This window comes from Nycticebus coucang, chromosome X, assembly GCF_027406575.1.
Source record: "Nycticebus coucang isolate mNycCou1 chromosome X, mNycCou1.pri, whole genome shotgun sequence".
Lineage (NCBI taxonomy): Eukaryota > Metazoa > Chordata > Mammalia > Primates > Lorisidae > Nycticebus > Nycticebus coucang.
In genome coordinates this window covers 12,963,417-12,985,548 of record NC_069804.1, presented here as the reverse complement: position 1 = coordinate 12,985,548, position 22,132 = coordinate 12,963,417, and the positions used below count along the sequence as shown (strand labels likewise).

Below are 22,132 nucleotides of genomic sequence, written 5' to 3'. Positions count from 1 at the left end.
TCTGTATGACTTCAAGCAAGTTACTTCACCCCTTTGTTCCCTTGTATCCTTATCTATAAACTGGGGATAATAATAGTACCTACTTGATAGTGTTTATGTGAAATTTAAATGACTACATATCCTGGCACATGGCAAACACAGGAAAAACATGTCCCAGACAACAACAAAATTTAGAGTATCAGTTCTTATACCTGGCCACACATTAGAATCACCTGGGAAGCTTTAAAAAAAAAATGCTGATGCCTACACTATTCTTCCAAATAAGTTAATTTAATTTGTCCATGGTATGGTCTAGGCAAGCTTTAAAATCTCCTCAGCTGATTCTAATGTGCAGCAAAGGTTGCGATACCTGCTTTAGAGACCCTTCCTTATCAAGCCAATTAAACTCCAGCACTCATTCTTATTCTGATCACAGAGAATCAAGAGCCATCAAACACTGTCCCCTTATAGCATTTCGACTACTGAGGGCCTCTTCTGTATAAATTACATGAGTCATGCAGAATTGAACAAAACAGGGCTTTCTCCCTAAGGTAATTACAGTGCAATGTATTAGAGCAAGTACATGGGGCCCTGATCACTAAGCCACATGTCAGAATGCAATGATGGAGATAAGACACAAAGTGCCATGGAGGCAACAAAGAGAAAGGTTATTTACACTTGGTGGTGATCCATGAAGACTTCACATACAGAAGAATTAGCGTACACTTTAAGTAAATCTTGAAAAATGGAAAGTGAATTAACCTTCATCATTATCAGTTTTCTCATCTATTAACAGGATCACCGAGGCCCCATCTTTTACTAACAGTACAAACATCTAAGATTTTACAAGAGCAATTCATGTGTAATTTGGAAAATATTTTGATAGTCCAGTTTTTTTAAGGTATAGTCACTTTTGGAAAGCAAACTGGAGTTCCTCTCCCCTTTTTTGATTAGGGATGAATGCTTTAGGCATATCGTGTGTAGTAGCCTTGTGTCACATTGACACTCATGGCTTCTCAAGTCCTAGACACCATCAGGGGTGTCCAACCTGTGACCTGCAGGCTGTATAATGATTATTTGAGGACTGTTTTGCTTATCAGTAGTGTTGGATATCATGTAAAGTATGTACAGACCTTTTTTTGCTCGTCAGTTTTTGTTAGTGTTTGTGTATTTAATGTGTGGCCCAAATGCAACTCCTATTCTTCCAGTGTGCAGCAGAAAAGAAAAAAGGTTTGACACCCCTGTATGAAGTCCAAAGCAATCCTTAGGTTCAAATGCATGGATAGGCATTAATGATACCTTAAGATCCAAGGAAAACAAAAACCCATTTAGTTTTCTCTAGGTAAAGAAAAGGGTGCTAATTTTCTGGTGTTTGGTCTCTGGTGGAAGGGTATGGGGCTGCTTTTTCAGCCCAGAGCTACTGCATGGAGTCCAGATGAGAAGGCCTCTGGACGCCACCATCAGAATTCCAAAAATAAGCTTGCACCCAAACAAACAGGAGACCTGAGAAGGGACCATGGACACTTGCATCAGCACACTGAGAAACCTCCAAATCAGTTGTGACAGTGCTGAGGAAGCAAAGCTGAGATTAAACATAGCCTTTCTTGAGGCCTTTTTATCTAAACCACTATTTTGTTTTATTATTATTTATTTGCTTAGATTGCACTATACAAAATATATCTCAAAGAAAAATAAATATAACACTACTTGATACTATCAATCAGAGAAGTGAAACTTTATAAAAATGTTACTATATTAGAATAACATACTGTACTACACTGTCAGGATTCTCTGTGGTAAAGAATAGTGAGTTAAGGGAAGATGGGCCCCTGGCTAGGTGGATTTTCTTTTAGTTCTATTTCCTAAGGAAGGATTAGACGACTATTTCTCAATGACTAGACTCTAGAGATGTATATATTCATTCATTCATTCATTCATTCAATCAATCAACAAACATTGAACATATACATTGTTGTAGATGCTATTATAAGGACCAAGCCAGATAAGGATTTTTAGCTTCATGGAGCTTATAGTCAAGCTAAGGGAATTAGACAATATATAAACATAATCCATGATAGAGTTTGATATATAAGGGATGTCCAGAAAGTATCCAGCCATGTCTAGCTCTATTTTTCACATAACATAGCTGGATACTTTCTGGACAACTGTAATATATCCTAGTGTTGTTATAAGACAGTAAAATGCTATGAGGAAACAAAAATGTTGGAAAGTTGAGTTGGGTCAGGGTGTTGATGTGGGCCTGGGTAGGAGTGGTAATGGCCAAAATAGGCTTTATTGAGAACATAAGATTTGAATAAAGATTTGGAGAAGGTGGTGAAGTTAGTCATGTGACTATTTGGGGGCAGGGCAGTCCAGTCACAGAGAACAGCCATTGAATGGCACAGAGCATGTCCTGGCAAGGAGGCCAGTGTGCCTGAAGTGTTGAGCTTGGGGCGTAGGTTAGTGGGAGATGAAGTCAAGAGAAAATGGGGGATAAATTATGGATGACATTGTTCACTATGGTGAGGGCACTAGCTTTTTCCCTGAGTGGAATGGTGACTTTCAACAGGAAGACTTTCAACAGAGGTGCTGAACAGGATTTTTCTGGCTATTGTGTTGAACATGCTACATACAATGTAGAGGGCAAAATAGAATTAGGAAGACCTTAGAAAGAGTGCTGCAATAACCAGGTGTGGTAGGAAGAATTCTGAATCCAGCCCTCCCCCAAGATTTCCAGTCCCAGATTACATAGTCTTCTTAGTTATTCCATCAAACAATAAGCTAGGGACTGTTAGGAAGGGGTTTTACAGATATAACAATGGTCCCAAATCAGTTGGCTTTAAAATTTGGAAGTTATTAGGTGAACTTGATCTAATTAATAAACACTTTAAATCTGGGTCTAGAGAAAGTCAGCGATTTAAAATATAAGAAGGAATTCATGCACTTCCGCTGGCTTGAAGGTGGAAGGGACCACATGTAAAGAAATGTGAACAGCCTTCAGGAACTAATAGCAGCTCCTGGCTAACAGTCAGCAGCAAGGAAATGGGGACTTCAGTTCTACTGTTGCAAGGAGCTGAATTCTGCCAATAAGAACGATCTTGGAAGCAGGTTTTCTTCAGACCCTCCAGAAAAACTCAGCTCAGCGGACACCTTGATTTAAGTTTTTTAAGACCCTGAGCAGAAAACCCAGTCACATACTAAGCCAGACTTTTGATTTATGGAACTGTGAACTAAGAAATGAGTATTGTTTATTATGCAGCAATAGAAAACTACTACACCAGCTGAGAGCTTACTAATATTTCTTGCTACACCATAAGATGTCTATATTTTAATTCATAAACATAATGCCCTTTGGATAAATGAATGCATTACAATGCATATACACAAACACATAATTTCTCTGAAGAAATAAGCATATTTTGTGTAAGGATATGTACAGAAAAAGAAGTCTGCCCAATTGTTAGTGAGTGCTCAAATTGGTATGTTTATCACCAGCACCCTGCTGCTTCCTGGGCTATGACAGATGTTTGATAAAGAGAGGCAGGCACTCAACAATTGCCTAATTGGAGCTTCTTATGGAAAGCCATGAGAAATTTTTCTAAAGTATTTGAGAAAGCCACCTGGAAAAGATGAGTTTTTAACAGTGGTTTGAAAATTAGAAAAATATATCACCAGACTAAATGTGTAGAGTATTGTAGACTTGTTCCCTAGAAACTAAAGTTAACATCAGTCATTTCCTTACAAACAGAGTGGTGCTGGGAACTGGTGTGCAAAGAAAACCTTCATCCGTTTTCAAGAAAATGTAGTTCAGGGGCTGCTTCCTCATGGCCTTTCTTCCAGGAAGTTTCAGACTGAGTTAAGGATCCCCCATGAAGCTCTGCACCCCACTTCATCACTACTTGTATCAGTTAATTTTTGCTGTGTAACAAACCACCTCAAGATTTAGTGGCTTGAAATAATAGCCATTTATTCACAATTCTATGAGTTAACAATTTGTGCTGGGTTCAGCTGGGATGGACCATCTCTGTTCCACATTGGTGGTAGCTGGGCACCCTCATGTGTTTGCCATCCATTGGCAGTTAATGGTCTCAGCAGTCTAACCAGGCTATGTGTCTTTTATCATTCCACAGGCTAGCCTGGCTTTTTTTATATAGAGGTGGTCATAGGCTCCCATGAGCAACAGGAGAGAGTTAGCTCCAATATGCAAGCATTTTTAAGTCTTTTCTTTTTTAACTTTTTTTTTTTTGCAGTTTTTGGCCGGTGCTGGGGCTGGGTTTAAACCCACCACCTCCGGCATATGGGGCCGGCACCCTACCCCTTTGAGCCACAGGTGCTGCACCCATTTTTTTTTTTAGAGACAGAGTCTCACTTTGTCACCCTCAGTAGAGTGCTGTGATGTCACAGCTCACAGCAACCTCCAGCTCTTGGGCTTAGGCAATTCTCTTGGCTTAGCCTTCCAAGTAACTGGGACTATAGGCTCCTTCCACAATGCCTGGCTAGTTTTTAAAATTTTTTTTTAATTGAAAAGTAAATTTATTTCAGGTTGACATGCGGGTACAACCAGGTTAAAATATTTGATTTTGTTAGGTAGACTCCCCCTTGTGGTTATGTCCCACACTCAAAAGATGTGCCAAACACCCCACACCTTGTCCATTTTAAGTCTTTTCTTATTTGACATTTGCCATTGTCCCAGTGGTTAAGGCAAGTCACATGGTTAAGTTTACAGTCAGTGTAGGAGGAGGCTATTACCCAAGAATGTAGATAGAGGGAGAGGAATTATCACACCCATTTTTTTTTTTTATTTTTGGGGATTCATTGATGGTACAATAAGCCAGGTTACACTGATTGCAATTATTAGGTAAAGTCCCTCTTGCAATCATGTCTTGCCCCCATAAAGTGTGACACACACCAAGGCCCCACCCCCTCCCTCTGTCCCTCTTTCTGTTTCCCCCCCATAACCTTAATTGTCATTAATTGTCCTCATATCAAAATTGAGTACATAGGATTCATGCTTCTCCATTCTTGTATCACACCCATTTTTTGTTGTCCTTGGGGATTCATTGTGGGTACAAAGAACCAGGTTACATTGATTGCATTTGTTAGGTAGAGTCCCTTTTATAATTGTGTTCCACCCCCAAAAGGTGTGCCACACACCATGACCCCCCACCTCCCTCCCTCCTTCCTCTCTCTGCTCTTTCCTTCCCTTACCCCCCTCCCTACTTCCCTCTCTCTGCTCTCCCCTTCCCCCACCTCCCTCACTCCTTCCCTCTGCTCTCCCCTTCCCCTGCCCCCCACCGTGTACTAGGTCATTAATTGTCCTCATATCGGAATGGAGTACATAGGGTTCTTGCTTCTCCATTCTTGTGATGCTTTACTAAGAATAATGTATCACAGCCATTTTTATAAAAAATCTACCCCATTGCTCTCTTACTGCACTGAGTTGTAATCTATTTTACATATATGTTGGTCTTCTTAAGGACAGAAGTTCTGTTTCTTTTTGTCTGTGTTATAAGCATGTAACACAGTTCCTGACACTGTTACATCTCCACAATACTGGGGGTGCCAAAACAATGTATACACATTTTAAGCACTGTTATCTATATATTATTTTTCGAAGTTGAGTTGAATTGCAGTAGCAATGTGTACTATGACATTTGCTCAAAAGATGACATTAATCAAATGAATGCTAACATCTCCATGCAACAAGCATTAGTAGAATAGCTTTTTCTCTTAAAATGTGTATACATTTTTTGGCACCATTTGTAGTTGATTTTTTTTTTTTATTAAATCATAGCTGTGTACATTAATGCAACCATGGGGTACAATGTGCTGGTTTTATATACAATTTGAAATGTTTTCATCAAACTGGTTAACATAGTCTTCACGGCATTTTCTTGTTGCAGTATGGCCAGGGCTGGATTCAAACCCGCCACCCTTGGAATATGGGGCCAGCGCCCTACCCACTGAGCCAGAGGCACCAATCACGGCATTTTCTTAGTTATTGTGTTAAGACATTTATATTCTACACCTACTAAATTTCACATGTACCCTTGTATGTACATGTGAGATGCATCCTAGGTATGGTACCACCAATTACTCTCCCTCTACCCATCTTCCCTCCTCCCTTCCCTCTCCTCTTTCCCCTTCTTCTTGAGCTATAATTGGGTTATAGCTTTCATAAGAAAGATATGAATTGGTTTCATAGTAGGGCTGAGTACATTGGATACTTTTTCTTCCATTCTTGAGATACTTTGCTAAGAAGAATATGTTCCAGCTCCATCCATGTAAACATGTAAGAGGTAAAGTCTCCATCTTTCTTTAAGGCTGCATACTATTCCATGGTGTACATATACCACAATTTATTGATCCATTCATGGGTTAATGGGCACTTCGGCTTCTTCCATGACTTAGCAATTATGAATTGGGCTGCAATAAACATTCTGGTACATATATCTTTGTTGTAATGTGATTTTTGGTCTTCTGGATATATACCTAGTAGAGGAATTGTAGGATTGAATGGCAGGTCTATTTTAGATCCCTAAGTGTTCTCCAAACATCTTTCCAAAAGGAACATATTAGTTTGCATTTCCACCAGCAATGTAGAAGTGTTCCCTTTTCTCCACATCCATGCCAACATCTCTGGTTTTGGGACTTTGTGATATGGGCTAATCTTACTGGAGTTAGGTGATATCTCAAAGTAGTTTTGATTTGCATTTCTCTGATGATTAAGGATGATGAGCATTTTTTCATGTGTCTGTAGGCCGTGCGCCTGTCTTCTTCAGAGAAGTTTCTCTTCAAGTCCCTTTCCCACCCTGAGATGGGATCACTTGTTCTTTTCTTGCTAATACGTTTGAGTTCTCTGTGGATTTTGTTGGAGACATAACCTGCAAATATCTTCTCCCATTCTGAGGGCTGTCTGCTTGCTTTACTTACTGTGTTCTTGGCTGTGCAGAGGCTTTTCAGTTGATTAGGTCCCAGTAGTGTATTTTGGATGCTGCTTCAATTGCCCGGGGGATCCTCCTCATAAAATATTCGCCCAGGCTGATTCCTTCAAGTGTTTTCCCTGCACTTTCTTCTAGTATTTTTATAGTTTCTAAATCTTTAATCCAGTGAGAGTCTATCTTAGTTAATGGTGAGAGGTGTGTGTCCAGTTTCAGTCTTCTACAGGTCAACAGCCAGTTCACCCAGCAGCATTTGTTAAATAGGGAATCTTTCCCCATTGAATGTTTTTAATTGGCTTGTCAAAGATCAAATAACGGTAAGTAGCTGGGTTCATCTCTTGGTTCTCTATTCTGTTCCAGACATCTACCTCTCTGTTTTCGTGTCAGTACCATGCTGTTGTGATCACTATTGATTTATAGTATAGTCTGAGGTCTGGTAGTGTGATTCCTCCTGCTTTGTTTTTATTTCTGAGTAATGTCTTAGCTATTTGACATTTTTTCTGATTCCATATAAAATGAAGTATCATTTTTTTTGAGATCTTTAAAGTATGACAGTGGAGCTTTAATAGGGATTGCATTAAAATTGTACATTGCTTTGGGTAGTATGGATATACAATCATATCATCTGTGAAGAGTGAAAGTTTGATCTCCTCCGACCCTATATGGATACCTTTGATTGCCTTTTCTTGCCTAATTGTGATAGCTAAAACTTCCATTACAATGTTAAAGAGCAGTGGAGACAATGGGCAACCTTGCCTGGTTCCTGATCTGAATGGAAATGATTTCAATTTAACTCCTTGTAGTTGATTTTTTCCTCACTGTGTAGTGTTTATAACGTTACACCTGCAGTACATCTTACAAGGGTACATGTGAAACTTAGTAAATGTAGAATATAATTGTCTTAACACAATAACTAAGAAAATGCCAGGAAGGCTTTGTCAACCAGTGTGATGAAAATGTGTCAAACTGTGTATAAAACCAGTGTATGGTGCCCCATGATTGCATTAATGTACATAGCCATGATTTAATAAAAAAAGAACTATATCTCCATGTATAAAATATACATGTTCAAAAAAGAAAAACACAAGGAAGACAACAAAAAACACATGAGATATCATATCCAAGGAATACCACTGATAACATTAAAGCATTAAAACATTATTCTATGCATATTTAGGAGAGTTGTTTTAACAAAACTATAATCATATAATAAAAAAAAAGCCTTCTGGGCTACGTGATCCAGAGTTACTCATTTTAATGAAATAAAAAAAAAAAAACAAAGTTCAAAATAATCCTGGACCTCAAAATACCATTTGTAAAAGACTTATGAGCCTCACTGTGACTCAGGCAGAAGCACAGCCTGGGTAGCTTCTCTTATTGTCAGCTTTCCTACACAGGCTTCCAACAACATTCTTAAACTAAAGTGTGCCCGTGGTGCTCCCGCTCTGTCCCCAGAGAATTCTCACATGTCATCTCTTTGCATATTTTTATCCCGCACTCACCACATCAATGACTCTTCAATTTCTTGTGGTTTGGAAAATGTCAGAAGAGAACATTTATGAAGTCTCCCACATGTAGATAGCTGACAAAAGCAAGAAGCCTTGGAGATCAGTTTCTCAAAGCTTGGTTTTTATACTTTTCAATCTTTTGTCCAAGAACTTCATAAAATCCTGATTATGTGAAAATTGTTCTCAACCTTTTTCAGAAATACTAGTCTGACCTAGGAAAGTCATTCAAATTATCTGGGGATATATCTGATTCAAGGAGCAATAATTTTTATTTTTTTACAGCTAAGGCAGACATCCAACAAATCCTTATTTTGAGACTTCCAATAGGTATGAGTCTTACTGCTTTCATAGTTTCTCTTAATGCAGTCTCCAGTCAGAAGCATTCTGGTGGGGAGTAAAGCAAGACAAAGTATGGCAGAACTATGGCCTCTTTTGTTTTAAATTCCAAGTGTGTCCTGAGTTTGGCAGCTGCTTGACATAGTCCAGCTGGTCTTTGTTGACCAGATGGCTGAAAAGTAAGGGGAACTTTCCTTATTTAGGAAATAGGGCATCCCGGTTGATAATGGCTAAAGACAATGCCTCTAGATCCTTACTCCGAAGAGACAGTTATGGGTCTGTCAGAGTCATACCTGTGTCATCCTAGCTGTTCCCTACCTGTGCTTGCTTTCACTTCTACAGTCTCTGGGTGCAGGCACAAATAAGGACTCAAGACACATAGGAATGGCTACAAATCATTTAGCTATAATAACAACCATGCAGTACAGGAAGATAATTGTTTAACCTCCATTTGGCCATATGCAAAGCCTGCCTGATGTCTCAGCATTCCATTCAATTCCTCCTGATATTTTTCTAAGGGTTGGAAAGACAACAGTACACCAGCCTTCGGTCTGCCACTAGGGTTTTATGCTCTACATGGTAAAAACAAAACAAAGTAAAACAAAATGAAAAAACACTGCCAAGCGAATAGTTTCTTAGAGGTTGCAGAGAGAAATATTTAAAAACCAATATTATACCTTCAAAGGAGAAAGTACCTATGGAACAGATTTTATTTTCCTGTATTTTGAGAAGGGATTGAAGTTCTGAAAAACAAAAAAGAAAAAGAAAATCAAAAACACACAAAAAGCTTTGGGTGGGCAGGAAGGTAGGAAATTAACTTGGAATCAATAAACACAAGTTTCTTACTTGAAATATGTTTAAAATTTGTGAAGCTTATTGGAAACCCACCCAGATTGTCTTCTAGGAAATCTTATTTTATAAGTGTAGCGCAAATATTATGAGTAGAAGGTCCTCATTGCCTGGAGTGCCCTTTACCTCCTACTTTACCTACTTAATATGCTTCATAGATTCAGTTCAGGCTCCCTCTCCCAGACCATTTCCCTAATTCTGCTGTTTCTCTTTCTCCTTCCCTTTCTCTCTCCTCTCCCCTCCCATCCTCCCTCTTCCACTTAATAGGCACCCTCACTGATATGGTTTTATATTCCACAATGCTTAATAATCACCAGTCCAAATGTCTGTCTCAGGTGGGCTAGATTGCAAGCCTCTGATGGGTAGGGATTGTGTTTTATTCATTTTTGACCCCCAGCACAATGCATGGCACAGAGAAAACATTCAATAAATAAATGTTAGTTGAATAAATGAATGGATAAGTGAATTATCAGTAAAGTATTTCAAGAATGGAGGAAAAAGTATCCAATGTACTATTATGAAACCAATTTACAATCACTCACACTTTCATATGAAAGAATAGACCACAACTATGGCCCAGGATGAAGAGGTGGATGGGAGGGGAGGGGGGAGGTCAGATGGAGGGAGGGTGAATGGTAGGATCACACCTATGGTGCATATTGCAAGGGTACATGTTGGATCTATTAAGCATAGAGTATAAATGTCTTAATACAATAATTAAGTAAATGACGTGAGGGATATATCAACCAGTACAATGTAAGCATTCCAAATTGTATATGAAATCAGCACATTGTACCTCCTAAATGCCTTAATGTATACATGATCTACCTCTTTTTTGATTTAATAAAAAAAAGAATTACACTTGACTACAAATATTTTGAACAATGTCCATTAATTCACTAACTGACTCTTTACTGAACACCTACTGTAAACCAGGTGTTGTGCTAAATGGCGGGTATATAAACATTTACAAAATCCATGAAGTCCTTGCCCTCATATGGACAACAATCTAAAATTAAAAATACTTATTTCTTAGTGTAATCATATGGGAACAGGATAATCTTGTTGCTTTAGAATTTCTACTAAAGTCCTACACATATGGATGTAGGATACAGGACTTTCTAGAAGAGAGTAAATGTCTGAAGACCATTGTCTTCAAAATCCTATGTTATTACAGAAAACAAGACATTTGAAAGGAATTAATTGAAGTAATAGAATTTGGGGATGTTGACAATGCTGTGGCATCCTCTCTCCTATCCTAAAGATGAGAGAAGACGTTGCATTCCCACTGCCATAAGAGAAGAAACTGGCATCTCCTCTGCATAACAAATATTTGCTATGTTGCTGAAATTCCAAGTTGTCCCTGGATTAAAGAATAAAGGAGTTCTCAGGAGAGCCTCTTGTGTGTTCTCAGTAGTTTGGAGATTGTATGAAAATATGAACACCAATGCCTGTTTCTTGCCTGGATAAATTCTGACGGCAATAGGTTGGGTGGAATGCCCACAATGGTGGGGTGAAAGCAGAAGGGTTAGCAGTTAGTTAAGTTGCATTTCTACCATTTAGCAAGGCAATAAATGCACAAGTTCTTAGTGGCCCAAATAAATGGTGTGGAAGATAGCCAGATGTGAATCATTTGCAAGACGTGTCAACCAGCAGGGCTGTCTGGTTGAGTGAGGGGACCTTAGGAGTCAGAAGTGATATGGGATATGCTGCTAGGAGGCAATAACTAAAAAAAGATTTTAAGACATCAACTAGAGAGTGCATTGTTCATCCAGAAATGGTATAGTATGTAGGATCCCTGGGAACCCCAAAGAACTCATGTTCAGCTCACAAGAAATCCAGCACTTCCTGGAGGCTTGCCATTCGAGAAAGCACCAACAGATAGGATACAACTGTGTCAGTCACATGAACTTTTATCCATTCTCCCCTTCACCTCATCTCTTAAAATGATGATGCAGCAACAGAAGTGGGAAGGGGGAATTGGAAACACAAGGAGGCACTGTGAAGGAACAGAACATTTGCTCCACCTCACTGCATATTTTTAAGACAAAAGTCAGGCCTGAGCTGGAGGCAAGGGAAGAAAAGAGCATTGAATCGTGTGAGACCAAAGTCTTGTTTCAGACTAGATGATTTATTTTACAAAAAGTCTTTTTTATAAAAGTTTTATAATGGACTGTCACCAAGTATTTGTCACCAATACTTTAGCCTTCTATTAAATTGTAAAATAAACATGTGTGCATTCTGAGTCTAATAGCATGGTATGTGGTGACTAAGAACCTATGGAATCTTCCTGAAATGTCCTCCGGGGGGCAAGGAGAACAGAACACAATAGGATGTTTAATGGCAGTGATTGGAGAAAAATAGAGACATTGCTTTAGACCCTCTGGAACTTAACCCATCTAATAAACTGTCTACCTATGGAAAACACACATATATGTGCATACGTGTGTGTATATATATAGCTGTCCCTCAGATCTGAGGGGAATTGGTTCCGGAATACTTGTAGATACTAAAAGCTGTGGATACTTAAGTCCCTTATATAAAACGGTAGTTATATAAAACCTAAGCACATTCTCCTATATACTTAACTCCTCTCTAGATTACTTATAATACCTAATAAAAAGTAAGTACTATATAAATAGTTGTTACATTGTACTGGATTTTTGTATCTATATTATTTTTATTTTATTGTTATTTTATTGATTTTTAAAATATTTTTTACCCATGGTTGGTTGAATCTGGGGAGGCAGAACCCATGGATATGGATGGCCAATTGTATTGTGTACACACATGCATATGATAAACTTTGGCTTAGCTCATTAACAGAACAACTGTAACTAAATAATGGGCCATCCAAAGAACATGAAATATTCTATTCATAAGGCCCTTTATGAGTCTCTAATATTATTTAACCTCCCATTCTACTGAGCAGTCTTTTTTACTATGTTATGGACAAGGAACAATATCAACAAAAATAATCAAAATGAGTTGAGTGCTTACTACATACAAAAACTTGGCTAAACCATGTATTTGATAGTGCCTCATCTCATCTTCATTTGATTTTGAAAGAGGTATTAATGTTCCCACTTTAGCAATGAGAAAACAAACTTAGAGAGGTTGAGCAACATGAAATCTTCAAGATTTATATTCAAGCCTGCCTATATTATTAAAAATATCTTTATTCGTGTGTTCTTAACTTTCCTAAATCTGGTTGAGAACTTCTGGAATAGGGGACATACTCCTTTAGAAAAATTCTATCCCTTTATAGTATATGTTATACTATTATAAAATTCTTATGCATATTAACACTCTAATATTTTTCCATAAAACTTTTATCCATAGAGTCTGCTTCAAGTCTATTTTATCTTCCACATCTGTGGTTCCCAAACCCTGCACAGTGTCATTGCCTGAGCTCTGCGTCCTATATCCCACACCCCACCATCCATGGAAAAATGTCTTCTATGAAACTGGTCCCTGGTGCCAAAATGGTTATGGTCTGTGGCCTGTTAAGAACTGGGCCCCATAGCAGTAGGTGAGCAGTGGACAAACAGGCAAGCAGAGCTTCATCTGCATTTATAGTCACTATCACTTGCATCACACCTGAGCTCTGCCTCCTGTGCTATCATCCCACCCCCAATCTATGGAAAAATTGTCTTCCATGAAACTTGTCTCTGGTGCCAGAAAGGTTGGGGACTACTGTCTTACACAGTCTCACATGGGGAAACATGGCTGTTCATTAATTTATTCATATATTCAATAAGGATTTATTGATCATCTAGCCTAAGCCATATACTGTTCTAGATGTTGTAGTTAACACAATGAACAAGATAAAATTCCTGCCTTCATGGAACATGTATCCCATCAAACATCTTCCTATAGATCTTCCTCCACTCTAGTCATCCTCAGTTATTTCTTTTTTCTCATTGCAAATTAAAAAAATGTATAGATATATTTTTTAGAACACAGTGAGATATAAACACTCATATACAAATGTATATATAATGATCAAACATATAAAAGCAAAAAAGCAAACCCTGCATATCCAAGATGGCAAAATAATTGATGACCAATATAGCCCATAGACCATTATTAAGTCATTATGCTCAAAAGAGATTCTTAATGCCATGGGAAATGGCACATAGTTTAGAACTTTATAAAAGTTTGGTCCCAATTTTCTATGTGTGCATATAATTGAGTTTGCCCACAGATGCACATAGCAAACAGAGTAGAAAGAAATACATCAATGTCTTAACAATAGTTACTTCCTGGATGTAAACAATGATTTCTGTGTTTTCTATCTTTTCTATAACAAGCATGTCTTACTATTAAAGTTCAATGTGCATGTATACTCTATACAGCACATTGCAGTAGGCCTATAGCAACCATACAATCAGCCAAGTGGAGCATCTGGTGGTCAGAGATTGCAGTGTTTATAAATTGATTATTTATATGTATGTATTTGTACAAATTAGTGTATGGTCAGTTCTTCATTTTCCAAGACTCACTTTTCATCCCATTTTGGTTTCTTACCATCATTCATATGAGTCACATCTCCTCACAGCCAAGGACCAACCATGTTTAATAATAGCTTAAGAAAAGTACATGTGGAAGATCAACCTGCTAGTGGCAAAACGATAACCACTATGAGTTCAGAGCCAAGTACAAAATGATGTTTGATTATACCCTCTTTTGGTTTATCTGAATTCCTGATTGCTTCTACATACGAAGATTACTGATCAGTTCCCATTTATTTAGCAATAGTTTTGACCATTGATGCAGAATCTTAACAGCTTCACAGAATGAATAACAAATTTATAAAAACTCAAGCTCCCATTTTGAAAATATATGAGTGTTCTTTTCATAGCAATGAGTATTTGGAGGCTAAATGTCTTATATTTTCAAATTATCTGCTCACAATTGGCATTAGTACTTTGGCTGTCTATGAAATAGTAAAATATAAGTTTGTGCATCCTGAGGTCTTATGGTACTACATGTGGTGATGGCAATAACTAATGAGAAATTAGCAAATGAACCTGTTTGGGAAGGGTACAAAGTGGATTAGAATTACTATTGGGTATAATTGATCTGTGATTAAGTAGCTGAAAAAAGCTGTTAGTACTGGTGACATCTGTATTCCGATGGAAATATACCATAGGTACATGTACTATTTGTTCTTCTAGATAAAAAAAGTATCAGAGATATCTCTATTCCTTTCTCTAAGAACATACAAAACCTAATATTTATCTTTGGAGGAATGGGACTTAATAAGTTGTATAACTATTTCCACAATATCCAGTCTACTTCCATTATAGCCATAGACCTCCTGCATATGCCATAGGAGATAATGTGGAACATGATCTAATATTTCTCATCATGTCAAATGCAGAACAACCAAACAAAACCTTAAGCCAGCAAAAATATAGGATTACATCTCAATTGTTTTCTGAAACTGGGTTTTGGAGAGGTGGCTCAACCAGTATGAGGTGGTGTATGCTGAATGCTAGATTGAAGTCATATTGAAGCCAATGGCTCAATGTACTTGGTGACAGGAGAAAGCACACACAAGCATACTTCTGGGGTGCTTGGGTATTTCACAAGTGGGGAATTTATAATTACTTGCTTAAGCAATATTTACAAGTACAGAGGGCCTACCTTACATAAAAATAGATTACATAGCCACTTATGGACTTTCATTTGAGGTGCTACAAAATGTATATGTGTCCTTGATTTCCATCCTACACTCCTTAGTCCCTCAGTCACAATTCCTGGAATTTTCACCATCTTAGGTGACTCCCCTGTTCCTTCACTAGGTATGTTACTAGAAGACAGTAGCACATCAGTCATTAAAGAAAACTAAAGCATATCAAAGATTCATGTATCTGATTTGCCCCACCCTAATGTTGTACATTAATCTCTTACATCTACTCAATAATATGGCTTTTCTGTATAAATTTTCAGGAGCCTAATTCAAATTTTTATTACTATAAATGACTTCACTGAGCATATGAATTTCAATAGCCTCACTAACAAATACTTAACAATACAGCACAAATTGCACCAATCTTACTCTAATTCCTGCAACCTTCATGGCTCATAAACAACTGAGGTCAAAGCACTAAAGAGCTTCTTAGAATTTCTGATCCATGTTTCTAACTCTATTCATTCCTCTTCTCTCTCAATCCTGATTCCCCTTTCCCTTCAATTCTATGATTTTGAGGATTCCCCACGTCCAAAGAGCCCTGGTTCTCTCAAATTCAGCTTTTTCTTCTATTATTACACTTGCATCTACAACAGTGCCTTAGGATGGCAAATATTTCTGTATTCACAGAAATCTCCAACCCGCAAGATCTTTGGTGAACCTCTCAGGTCATTTGTTGTCAAGCAAGGAGATGTTTCTTACCTTTGGCAGAGATGCCCTGGAACCAGAACTCTGAGTGGTCATCGTTAAGACTGTAGTGATGCCCAATGCAACCCTGGCAGGGGCTGCATCCATGTTTATCCAAAAGGAGACCCAGGACAAAATGACTATCAGCAGGCTGGGAATGTACATCTGGATCAAATAATACCCCATTTGACGTTCCAGGTGAAACTTGACCTCGATGCAAGTAAACTTTCCTAGAAGCAGGAAATAATCATTTAAAGTACAATTTGAATTTGTCTTCCCAAATCCTGCATCCCATTTATTTTTTAAAGACTATTACAGATGGATTTGAGAGATTATACAAAATTCTTCCTCTACATAACCAATTCAACTCTTCTCCAGCTCAAGCAGTAATGGAAGTAATTACTGTGAGATAATAGTGATAATGATAGTGTGAGAATGTGTTATCTGAAGGGTTACTGGACCAAAACTTTGTGGCATATTTAATTTTAAATTTGTGCTTGCTGCAGCTTGATTATTTTAGACAGACAGAGCTTCAAAATTTGTGAGACTGACACAACGTACCAGGGGAAATAACATATTCAAATTTTGTGGGCTTGTAATATGTAATATATAGCACATATGTAATATATAGCATACACATGTAACATATATATAACATATGATATATGCTAAAAAATACTTGAAACCATTCCATCTGAAGTAGTAAAGTTCAAAAAAGTATTTGGAGTTATTTGTGTTATTAATGGAGAGAGAAAAATAAACATTTGTATAAGCCATGTGTATAATCCAGTCATTGTAAAAATTTCCTAGACTTCTGGGTAATTGCTTGAGGACATTAAGAATAGTTATAGAGACTAGTTACAGTGTTTCTTTGTCAATAAAAAAGAATGCATTGGCTCTCAGCACCTATGCTCAGTGGTTAGTGTGCCAGCCATATACCCCCAGGTCTGGTGGGTTTGAACCTGGCCTGGGCCTTCTCAACAACAATGACAACAACAGCAAAAAAGTAGGTGGGCATTGTGGTGGATTCCTGGAGTCCCAGCTACTTGGGATACTGAGGCAAGCGAATTGCTGAAGCCCAAGAGTTTGAATTTGCTGTGAGCTGTGATGGCCCAGCACTCTATTGAAGGCAACATAGTGAGACTCTGTCTCAAAAAAAAAAAAAAAAGAATGCATGTAAAGATATTAAAACTGTTCACTTACTATTAAAAGATAGATATTCCTGTCTCTTCCCACTTTTTTCTTCTTTAATTGACTTGGAAGTAGAACCCCCAAAGGCAATTTTACTTAGTCCATACAAATTACCAGAGATAAGTCTGAATTGTTCTTGATTAGAAACAACACCTTGGAATCAGGTTTATGTTACTTCATAGGAAGTTATTGTTCACTGCTGGAGCAAGTGTTCATGAATCATTCTCCTCAGCAGGAGACTTGGACTAACCATCATGTCTTGATTGTCCATGATCAGCTTGTATGGTGTCAAAGACCAGGATGTTCATAGGTAAAGCTATCAACTTTACTGGGCAGGCATAATCTTGCAGGCAACAACAGATGTCCACCTGTTACCACTTCCTCTCTGCCCCCTCCCCATGTGTCTGTCAGCACTACTGATAACACATGACTTTAGAGCCAAGTGTATTCCTGCCAGCTGATTTTCATCCAAACTCCTGTTGCTGTCCAGGACTGCAGAGCATGACAGCTCTATTCCTGGGTTTATAAAGACCTATTTTGTTATCTCTCTCTTCTACTAAGGCAGAGAACGCAAATTGAGTTGAGGATCCAATGTTAAGAATGGATGTCAGGAAGGGGCCAGAATTCATACTTTGTCTGCACCACTAATGAGGTGTCCCACACCTTTCTTCAGTCTTGTTTGACAACAGATGGTCAGCAAGAGAATAGCAAAAGATTCCCAAACCCTCTTTCCTTCTTTTTGTGTTTTGGAGAATTATCTCTTATGCTTGCCGGCCTATTCCAGAGGGTGTAGGAATCTTATCTACTTGGGGCATGGGGGTGTGTGTGAGCCAAACCAAGTGTATGCCAAGTAGCTCCCTTTGCTTGATAAACATGCAGCAATTAAGGTCATAGGATATATACTCTAAGCTGCAAATGGAGCTCCCTTGGGTTTAGCAAATGAAAGAAATCTTACCAGTGTTGTAGTGCTTTGTGCAGTAGCCAAGTTCTTTCTCTTCTTTTAAAATAAACTGAGGCAGGGTCAATCCTTCAGCAACTTGCACTGGACCATCACTTAACCACTCAAATATCAGGTCATTCATCGTGTACCCAACTGGAGTAAAGAAACATAGTGAAAAACTGAATGTCTTTTCAAGACAGCTTGAAAGTAAAGCCATGAAAAGAAGCAAATGAGGAAATCATCTAAAGCAGACACATAATCAATTCGAGAGTATTCTTAATGAAAGAGCTGCAATCATCATGACAGCTACATGTCATTAGAGCCAAAGAAATTGAAAACAGCAAGCTATTTATGGATGGATGGGGTGTGTGTGTGTGTGTGTGTGTGTGTGTGTGTGTGTAATGAGAGAATGGAATCTATAAAGTCTTTTCTCTGCCTCTTTATTCACTAACTCTTTCTGAAGAACAAACAAGTAAACAGACATAACAATCTTTTGAAGATTGTCTTTACTTGCAAGAGCTGTGTCTTTGGCAATTCAATAAAACAATCCAATTCACAGTTCCAGTCTTAGTACTTCAAATGAAAACCATTCTTTTCTTTAGTGAGAATTTATTCATCACAGGCCTGCCTAAAACATTTCCATTGCAGACTTGGCCCTTCTCCCCGTAAGGTCTGTTAGCTTTACTCTTAGAAGGCTTATGTTAATATTCTTCTACTTTAGTAAGTGGGGAAAGCTATAGGCAGATAACCTAAGATTAAATTGTGGGATATGCAAATTAAGAATATTCATTTGTGCTAGTGTCTTGCTAAATGGGCTCACTCATCACAGAAGCAAAACAGATTACCTGTTATGGAAGATCATTTTGCTACATGACGTGAATTGTCCAAAGTTCCTGCTAACTAGGTCACTGTCAATAGCTTCTGCAACTTTCTCTACCCCAGAAATTAAGGCTACTCTCCTTTCCTGCATCATTTCTCTACCTCTACTCTCCTCCTTTATTTGTAATATTTGAATTTTTAAAATGAGAGTCATGAGGACAAAGGATTTTGTGTAAAGTCTTGGCTGGCCAATAACTTCAGCATGTTTATTAAGTTTACAGATTTTTTTTTTATTTTTTGTAGAGACAGAGTCTCACTTTATCACCCTAGGTAGAGTTCCATGGCGTCACACAGCTCACAGCAACCTCCAACTCCTGGGCTTAGGCAATTCTCTTGCCTCAGCCTCCCAAGCACCTGGGACTACAGGTGCTCACCACAACACCCAGCTATTTTTTGTGGCAGTTTGGTCAGGGCTGGGTTTGAACCTACCACACTCTATATATGGGGCCAGCAACCTACCCACTGAGCCACAGGCACTGCCCAAGTTTACAGATTCTTATTCTTATTAGCTGCAAGATGTTGACTCACCAAAGCTACTGAGAAATCAATGGCAAGTTTAATTGGAATCTATTTTCCTCTCCCTTTGGACCACTTTTTAAATTCAAAACCAAACCCTTAAAAGCATGGAAAGCAAGGAGTTCTAAAGAGGATCCTGTAATAAGCGTTGATGGTCCAGAAAGAGAATGGCAAACGTTTCTCTTCTGCTGTGATTCTGTATGAGTACATCTTGGCTACTTCCCGAAACTACTCAAAGTTCACTAAATACCCTATGTCTTCATCTGGTGAGCTTCTTGGTGGCTACCACAATGCTAGTCCTTATTAACCACCCTGAAGACCCAGCATGGGGCATATAGTAGAGGTAAAAAGGTAGCAAAGAAGAAAGTAACACTGGACTAGAAAAGCAAAAAGTCATTCCCACCCTTCAAATCCAAAGTTAGTGATAAGCTGTAACTTCTTTGATTTCATTATTTCTAGGTCTTGCAAGGAAATAGTGCAACATTATTGAATTATAGAAACATATTTACTAATTCAAAATTTTAAGCCTTGGATGAGCTTCAGTTGACAGCTACAGCTGATAAATTTTTACAGAGAAAATAAAAATGTGGGGTTGAGGCAGGGGATGGTTTAGAATGGTAGAGAAGACACAAAGAAGAAATCATTTTATGCAAGGAAATGTTTTTCTCAACTTTCTTCTCAAGAGAAGAGGTGATAGGGAAAAAACGAATACATAAAGCCTATTGTAAATCAGAAATTCTCATTTTATCTCTGACAACTCCTTAAAACAATGATGTTTCATTATTTTGTTTATTTCCATAGGAAGTTTCAAGGGAAATCTGCAGTGTTTTTAAATGATCAGAAGGAAATCCTGTCATTGCCTCTTTTTAAATAACAGTTGATGTGTCTTTTAAAACATAGTATTTTGCTAAACCAAGATGTGATAATAAAAGTATTTCCTTGCCCCTACCTCATTAAATCTCCTAACATTCCTGTAGGTCAGTAGCACTTATTATTCCCTGAATTTTATAAACAGAGATACTGACAGAGAAAGCTAGAAAAAATTTCATGTCTCTTAACTGAAAATCCCATTACCTTGGAGGCATCAGCAACTTAAGGCACATGTCAAAGATTTCAGTGGCATAAGGGCTAGGGTAAAAAGGGGACAAAGTAGGGGGACATTTTCCTACTTGCTTCACCATGCCTCTGTGTATCTACTGCTTATTTAAGAGAGCTGCCTCTTATCCTATCTTATTCTGTCTCATCTCTTGGCCCTCATTCTTACATCCTCCTGTGGTTAAGAGCCCTGGGTCTTGCTTTCAAAGTAATTATCCTTCCCTGCCAGAATTCCTTTGAGGTGATGGTCTATATGAGCATAAGATGGAAAGAAATATAATTTTATGATTAGAGAGTGGTTCATTATAAAGGTTTAATGAGTTAAAATCTTAGTTTTTGCAGGAAATATTATCATGTCATAGAAACGCTTACCAAATTTGGTTTGTTTGTTTGAAGAAGGGCAAGTTATATGGCATTTTACTTTGAATGATTGTCTATGCTGTCTTGATAAGGAGATTTTTATATGACGCGCGCACGTGCACACACACACTTTTTGCTTGTCCTTCCATTAAGACGTTGAGGTTTGGTAAGTAGAGAATAAGTCTTAAGAATCTTTTCCCCTCTACACTGCTGGTGGGAATGCAAATTAATACCTTCCTTTTGGAAAGATGTTTGGAGAACACTTAGAGATCTAAAAATAGACCTGCCACTGCATCCTACAATACCTCCACTAGGTATCTATCCAGAAGACCAAAAAATCACATTATAACAAAGATATTTGTACCAGAATGTTTATTGCAGCCCAATTCATAATTTCTAAGTCTCGGAAGAAGCCCAAGTGCCCATTGACCCATGAATGGATCAATAAATTGTGTTGTATGTACACCATGGAATATTATGCAGCCTTAAAGGAAGATAGAGACTTTACCTCTTTCATGTTTACATGGATGGAGCTGGAACATATTCTTCTTAGCAAAGTATCTAAAGAATGGAATTTACTCAGCCCTACTATGAAACCAAGCTATAGCTTTCATATGAAAGCTATAACCCAATTATAGCCCAAGAATATGGGGAAAGGTGATGGGGGGGGGAAGGATGTGTGGAGGGAGGGTGATTGGTGGGACTATACCTACGGTGCATCTTACAAGGGTACATGTGAAATTTACTAAATGTAGAATACAAATGTCTTAACACAATAACTAAGAAAATGCCATGAAGGCTATGTTAACCTGTTTGATGAAAATATTTCAAATTGTATATAAAACCAGCACATTGTACCCCATGATTGCATTAATGTACACAGCTGTGATTTAATAAAAAAAAAAAAAGGAGAAAGCTAAAAAGAAAAGAAAAAAAAGAATCTTTTCTCCTTAACGGAATACTAGAAGAATCATGTCATTTGTTAATACAAGCAGGCAGTCATTTCAACAATGGTGACTCACAGCTCTCCAGCTGCATTGTACATGTCTGGACATCCATTGGAAAGTTCTTCAAGTCCATGGGACAGGATAAGGTCAAGGTGAGCCTTTACAAAGAAAGAAAAAAATTTTAAAACCAATCTTAAATCTGGAAG

General features: G+C 38.0%; 1 protein-coding gene across 2 annotated transcripts in view; it reads right to left on the bottom strand.

Annotated features, from left to right (window-relative positions):
• GLRA2 (glycine receptor alpha 2) overlaps positions 1–22,132 on the bottom strand; it is a 231,649-nt gene that overhangs the window by 127,537 nt on the left and 81,980 nt on the right. For both annotated transcript variants that reach the window (XM_053579984.1, XM_053579983.1), the window contains 3 exons: positions 22,002–22,084; positions 18,145–18,282; positions 16,014–16,228 (listed from right to left, as the gene is read on the bottom strand). In XM_053579984.1, coding sequence (XP_053435959.1) covers positions 16,014–16,228; positions 18,145–18,282; positions 22,002–22,084 — 436 coding nt within the window. The remainder of the gene's footprint in view (positions 1–16,013; positions 16,229–18,144; positions 18,283–22,001; positions 22,085–22,132) is intronic.